Source organism: Silurus meridionalis, chromosome 16, assembly GCF_014805685.1.
Source record: "Silurus meridionalis isolate SWU-2019-XX chromosome 16, ASM1480568v1, whole genome shotgun sequence".
In the NCBI taxonomy this organism is placed as follows: Eukaryota; Metazoa; Chordata; class Actinopteri; order Siluriformes; family Siluridae; genus Silurus; species Silurus meridionalis.
Window position 1 is genome coordinate 12296384 of NC_060899.1, and position 6443 is coordinate 12302826.

Consider the following 6443-nt stretch of genomic DNA (forward strand, 5'->3'; position numbering starts at 1 on the left):
AGATGAGGATCAAGTGTTTAAACAATGTTAGAGTGACACACATACATGGTAAGTGACATTAGCTAGTAATAAATGAAATATAAGAAATATACTAAACAAAAAATAAATAAAACAAAATACTAAATAAAGATCACTGGTGGATGTAGCAGCAGTGCTAGCAGAAATATATTTGCCATTTATTCTTCTAATTAAAATAGTTGCCATAAAATATCTGTATAACATTTTTACTGACAAATACTGAATAAATGCTAGTAATCCAAAGTAAATCCATGAATCTTTTAATAAACCTCCATTACTTCATCAGCTGTCATCTCAATATCCCTGAACTCAAAGTGTAGGTAGCATTCAAATATAACCAGAGAAAAATACATCATTCTGATTGGTTAATATTTTCTTACTATAGCAGCTTCTAGGCAATAAAATGTAAACAAATCAACTAAAGGATGCAAACATGAACCATTTGATGATCATATCATTGTTTTTAAAAACTTAACTCAAAGCATATGTTATATGTATCTGTCAAAAATCACAATAATCATATAATAATCAGATAATAATCACAATAATCAGATTATTCTCTTACTTATGACTTGGTTGCTCAATTATAAGACACTTTGCCATAGTTTTGTTTAAATAAAAGATGATTATGACTTGGTAGCTCAAAATTTTTTTTCTCTAAATATGATTAGATCTACAGTAGTTCAGGCAATTCATTAATTAATGCTGGTTTTCTTAGACTTCAGTATGTGTGGATCTTGGTGCACTGGTAAGTAACAAATGATGTGATTCTTTTTTTAAAAATACAAATCATTTAAACCCAGCAGTTAAAAATTAATAAAACAACCCTGAAGAACAAGTTCCAACCCCCCAGGTGAAGTTTTACATTCCTATTGATTATTTCTGTTTAGAAGAAAAGGATCATTTGTGGGTTTTGGCTGAAGATGCCTGGCACTCATGCCGAGAATGTGTGCTGAAAAAGCAAAAACTCGCATCAATGTGTTTCGTGAACCCAAGGACCATCCCTGTGAGGGCTGAAGAAGCACAGAGCGTCTGCTCTTCGACGTCAGATGGCTTCAGTCACCGCAAGTCCTGTTAAGTACTGTTAAAGCGTGTCGTTTGCAAAGGCTGGCGTTTAAGTGCAGATCACTTCTCGATTCCAGGCTCAGCTGCACCAAAGTGCTGGATTCCTGACTGAAGGTATGCATAGTGAGGAGCTTTCATGCTTTCGCTAGAGGGACTGTAGGGCTTAAATACAAGGTAAACCAAAAGCTGGTGTTCAATTTGTATGTGTTTTAAGATGATGTGTGCATCTGTGCATCTGCTCAACTAGCTCCATTTGTGCATTTATTTTTTTTACAGAAAATCCTTCTTAATTTTATGACTTTTCTTAATTTGTTTGCGAATAATGTGCTTTTCTTGGTCTGAAAACACACTTTTTTATCTTTTTTTTCATACACACACACACACACACACACACACACACACACATATATATATATATATATATATATATATATATATATATATATATATATATATATATATATATATATATATAAAGCTTAAGTTGAATGAATACTAATACTGATACTGATATTAATATTAATTAGAAACTTTATATTTAAAATACATTTAATGCAGAATTCATTCATTCAAAATGAACCAAATATTTTCCTCACAATATTTATATATTTACAATTGCATCTTTGTGTCCATGTGCATGTTGTCCATTATGCCATCATTTGTCCATTATGCCATCATTTACAAGAATGCCTTGTCTACTTAAAAAATCTTAATCTAAATAAATGAATCCACTCCTGCACAGTGGAAAGATTTGATCCTGGATGCTCCTTACACAGCAACACCATGAGTGTGTCCTCCAGTCATCTGGTCTTGGCTGCCATCTTGTGGGTGATGCCATGCACCAGAGTGGCTATGACTCTGACCAACACCACAGAACTCTCTCCCATCATTGCTGTGTCTGGAATTGACCTGAGCTGGAACAACACAAGCAGCATCGATGTGCCTCATATCCGGAGGAAGCGCTACATTTCCTCCCAGGATATGATGGCTTTGTTGGACTACCACAACAGTGTGAGATCTCAGGTTTTCCCACCTGCTGCGAACATGGAGTACATGGTATTGTGCCTCCTATTTAGTTATGAAATCATTTAAAGTGTGTCTAACAACTGACTCCATTGACAGTTTTATTTAAAGAGGCTTCTCATTATTTTTTTGAAAAGGTGTGGAATGACAGACTTGCTAAATTGGCTGAATCCTGGGCCTTGCAGTGCAAATGGGATCATGGGCCATCACATGTCATGAGGTACACAGGCCAGAACCTGTCCATCACCACCGGAAGGTATTAAAACTTTGCTGGGTTGAATTATGATTACTCTTATATTTATAATATGGCTTGTTTTATTATTATATAGCATCATTTAATACTTTACATTCTTTAAACAGCATGTTTTGCATGATAATTGAGTCCGCTATTGAATAAAATGAGCAAGTTCAGGACAACATCTTTGGACTGGTCCAAATTTCTCAGTCTGGGACCAAAAAAATATTATTGATTTGATCAAATGATTAAAAAAAAGGGACAATTATTTAGAAAAATATATATATTATTATTAACATACAGTATATCAAGACATTTCTTGAAGGCAAAAATTCCATTGGCAATATAATATGTGTATTGCAAACATTGATACACATCTGTTTCTTTTTTAATCATTCAAACCTTATAAAGACTTAATAATGACGCCTCTATAAACCATTTATGCATCAGCATGGCTGTTTTCAGGGCTTATATTTGTAAATGATAATAATTTTTTTAACTCTTATATCACCTCAGATTGTATGACTGACTTCTAAACTCTTTTTAAATAGTTTTTGACAACCTAGAGTGTTCAGAACATTTTCTGATCAAAACCCTGTTTTCTACAAAGACCTTCTTAGGATTCACCCCAAAAAGAAGACCTAACAATGTGGTCTTTTTTTTTATTTTCCTGTAGGTATAGATCAGTCATTGAGCTGGTAAAGTCATGGCATGATGAGAAGTATTCCTTCTCCTACCCCAACAGATGCACCGGCTCTGTCTGCACCCATTACACACAGGTATGCCTTACGAAAAAGAGAAAAAGAAAAAACTAAATAAAAGAGCAAATTTCAGAAACAACACTCTGTGGTCAGGGGATAAGAGCAAATCTTTCTTCCCTCTGTGTGGATTTCCATTATAAGGCATAAAATTAATGTAAGACTCCTGCTATATTAATTAGTATACACTTAGAATGATCTTTGGCACTACAATGTATGTCTGATCACATTGCAAGCAAACACATGGTTTATTCATTCATCTTTATTAATGGTGTCATGGACAGATACACCCACATACACACATACACCTGCCTCAGGTAGATAATACATGTAGTCAATTTATGGATAATGAACATCTTTTAAGCTGCATTGAAGAAATGGGACAGGGCTTGATGTAATGAAATGATACAGTCTGCCTCAGGTAAAGTAACACATGCACATGAACATGAACTGAAATGGATTTACATTCCCACTGTGGTGAAGGATTTGGGATGCCACAGACATTTTCACATTTTAGGCCAAATAAAGGCCAAATTACTTACTTTCTTTCTGTTTGTGGGGATTGAGAAGAACCTTTTTTCAACTGTGAAAGGAATTTAACAGACATGAGCTTCATCTTGACATATACTGTATACATACTATATATGCTACTGTATATACATACTCAACCATAGGATCTGTTGACAAATCCAACATAGAAACATAAATAGAAGAATGTAAAAAAGAGAGTGATGACGTGACCTGTCAGAATTGACAATAAACACTATTGGTTTTAGATAGGATTGATATCGCTGAGTCTTATGTACATACACAGTATTTGCTATATTATTTTAGTAACAAAACATTTCTTTTGAAATTACAATAGGGAATGGTTCAATTTCTATGCCCCGATGCACGCATTTAAAAAATCCCACTGTGGTGATGCATTTGAAATGGCACCACCATTTTTATTTCTGCTACACACTAGTTTATTACCATGAAAATATTAACAGTGTGCAAATAAAATACAATAAAACAAAATGCTTGTGTCCCATCAGAGTAGCAGCACATTGATGTCCTGCAATTTACACTTGTGTTTGCATGGGGAAATATTTATAGAAATTTCTTCAGTTTTCTATAAAGTTACATAAAAAAACCTTGTAATTTCATACACAGGTAAAAACAGTGCTCAAAATGATTTGTGAATGAGACTTTTTAACCAAAAAACAATATCATCGATGAAACCAAGCCAAATTGATGTGTGTCTTTAAACCATGTTAATTTTGGATTGCAGATGGTATGGGCCAGCACCAATAGGATTGGGTGTGCCATCAACAGGTGTTCAAATATGTATGTGTTTGGTACAAAATGGAAACAAGCCACCTTGCTAGTCTGCAACTACTCCATCAAGTAAGATTCAATACAAATAGTCTCAAAACCTGTAGCATTTACACAGCCTTTATGTTAAGTATTGTAAGTTATTATAACCATGTTGTTGCTTGTTTTGCAGAGGTAACTGGGTCGGAGTAGCTCCATACAAGACAGGAAAGCCATGTTCAGCTTGTCCTTCTGTTTATGGTGGATCGTGTAACAAGAATCAGTGCTCCACATCAAAACACAGGAAGAAGCTTAAGAGGTTTTAGTCACACTGATTAAAGCGAATGAATTGTGATTGACCCAAGAATTTGGAAGCACATTTTTTGTGTTGCACCACTATTAAATTTGATTGTGTGTTTTGTAAAATATAGCCTATTTTACACTTTTTTACACCACACTCTAACTAACAAATTATAACACACACTGCCCCACTATTGTAATTGTCATAGTCTTCCCAAGAGTCAGTCCTGTGACTCTGCCGTTGTCTCTCGTCCTGTCCCTGGACTGTTTGCACTGTTTTGTATATTTGCATTACTGTAAGAGTGGAATTGCCGTTAGGTTCACGTTGAGAGTTAAGCACTTTTATGGTTTGTGTACACCCAATAAAGTTTCTAACCTTATGGCATAAGCTTATTTAGAGTTTAGTTGTTGTTTCGCCATATTCGAGTTATTATCTTCTACACATAGGTACCAGACTCGTTGCAAGGACGTAGTTGTGTTTGGGAATGGGGATTATAAAAAATAAAAAAATAAATAAATAAAATAAAAAATAAAATACAGTCATGTCTTCAAATTCTTAAAAAAATTAAAAAATAAAAATAAAAAATATTATATATATATATATATATATATATATATATATATATATATATATATATATATATATATATATATATATAATTAATTATTTTTATTATTAATATTAATAATAATAATTAATATTACATTGATCAAGATAAGAAGAACTAGAATATGATTTCCATATACTTTTTCCATTATATTACATCAGTTTCTGATTACTGTGCACCTGACACTTTCGTTTTGTTCAAATTTAGCTTCTGATCCTTGACCTGCGGTTAGTGAGAGGGTAAAAACAGCCTTTTATCACCTCCATACTGTTTTCTGTTCATCCATCAGGACCACTTGTGCTATAAAACAGGAGCAAAATGGCTTTTAAAACCATAAACTGCGAGAACAGGACCACTTCCTGTTCATACAGGGAATTGGCTACAGTATTGTTTTACAGCAGTGTTATACTGTGTGGCAAGGAGAAACAAACAACGTACAGCATCATTAGAAGGATAGATTCGTGCCATTAATAATTGCTGAAGAATTATTTGCTATCACATAAGCTGTAAGTCCATATTGTGTAGTAAGCAGAAGTCAGTGTTGGGTAGTGTTGCCTATGAATAAAGATGATTAATCTGTCAACTTCATCATTCATCACTCTCACCGTGACAGTGTGTGAGAACGTGTGTGTGTGTGTGTGTGTGTGTGTGTGTGTGTGTGTGTGTGTTTGTGTTTGTGTGAAGTCGTAGTGAGTTTCATAAGGACACTCAAAAGTGAAAACCCCTGCTGCTGTTGTGTAATATAAAGCTTTTAGCTGAGTACATCATTTTATAGCCATGGGAAACTAAACACTGAATCATTTTCCCCCATGCTTCATGCGATATCACTGAGAGGGAATATTGTAAAAGTATGGTTTCCTAGTTTCTAAATGTCAGGTGAAAATAGAAGATTCTTCAGAGAAAAAAAAACCCAGAACCTAATACAAATCCCTGCAGGAAACATAATGCAAAAGTACATATGCTGCTTTAAAAAAAAATTTGCAAATACATTTTAACGTTTATTGGTGGAAACCACACCCTATTATTGTAAGGTAATTACATTTATATATGTATTATATTTTTAGTTTTAATAGCCTGCATGACTGGTCACATGGTTTATTAAATAATGTATCACAAACTTGCGGGTCTATACATAATATC

The 6443-nt window shown here is 33.9% G+C and overlaps 1 protein-coding gene across 2 annotated transcripts; it reads left to right on the forward strand.

The window, feature by feature from the left end:
• The first annotated feature begins 1036 nt into the window (after positions 1-1036).
• r3hdml (R3H domain containing-like) lies at positions 1037-5218 on the forward strand. Of its 2 annotated transcripts, none has more exons than XM_046869273.1 (6): positions 1037-1257; positions 1860-2139; positions 2244-2362; positions 3018-3120; positions 4373-4488; positions 4589-5218. In XM_046869273.1, the coding sequence occupies exons 2-6, from the start codon at positions 1867-1869 to the stop codon at positions 4719-4721; spliced, it is 744 nt and encodes a 247-aa protein (XP_046725229.1). In that variant the 5' UTR covers positions 1037-1257; positions 1860-1866; the 3' UTR covers positions 4722-5218. The 2 variants fall into 2 exon arrangements, with proteins under 2 accessions (XP_046725229.1, XP_046725228.1); XM_046869272.1 differs by having other exon boundaries at positions 1037-1197; positions 1826-2139.
• Positions 5219-6443: the final 1225 nt, after the last annotated feature.

Coding starts and splice junctions, on each gene's coding strand:
- r3hdml (XM_046869273.1), top strand. CDS start 1,867: ATGAGTGTGTCCTCCAGTCATCTGGTCTTGGCTGCCATCTTGTGGGTG. Junction 3,121..4,372: donor TCTGCACCCATTACACACAG/GTATGCCTTACG, acceptor TTTGGATTGCAG/ATGGTATGGGCCAGCACCAA. Junction 4,489..4,588: donor GTCTGCAACTACTCCATCAA/GTAAGATTCAAT, acceptor CTTGTTTTGCAG/AGGTAACTGGGTCGGAGTAG.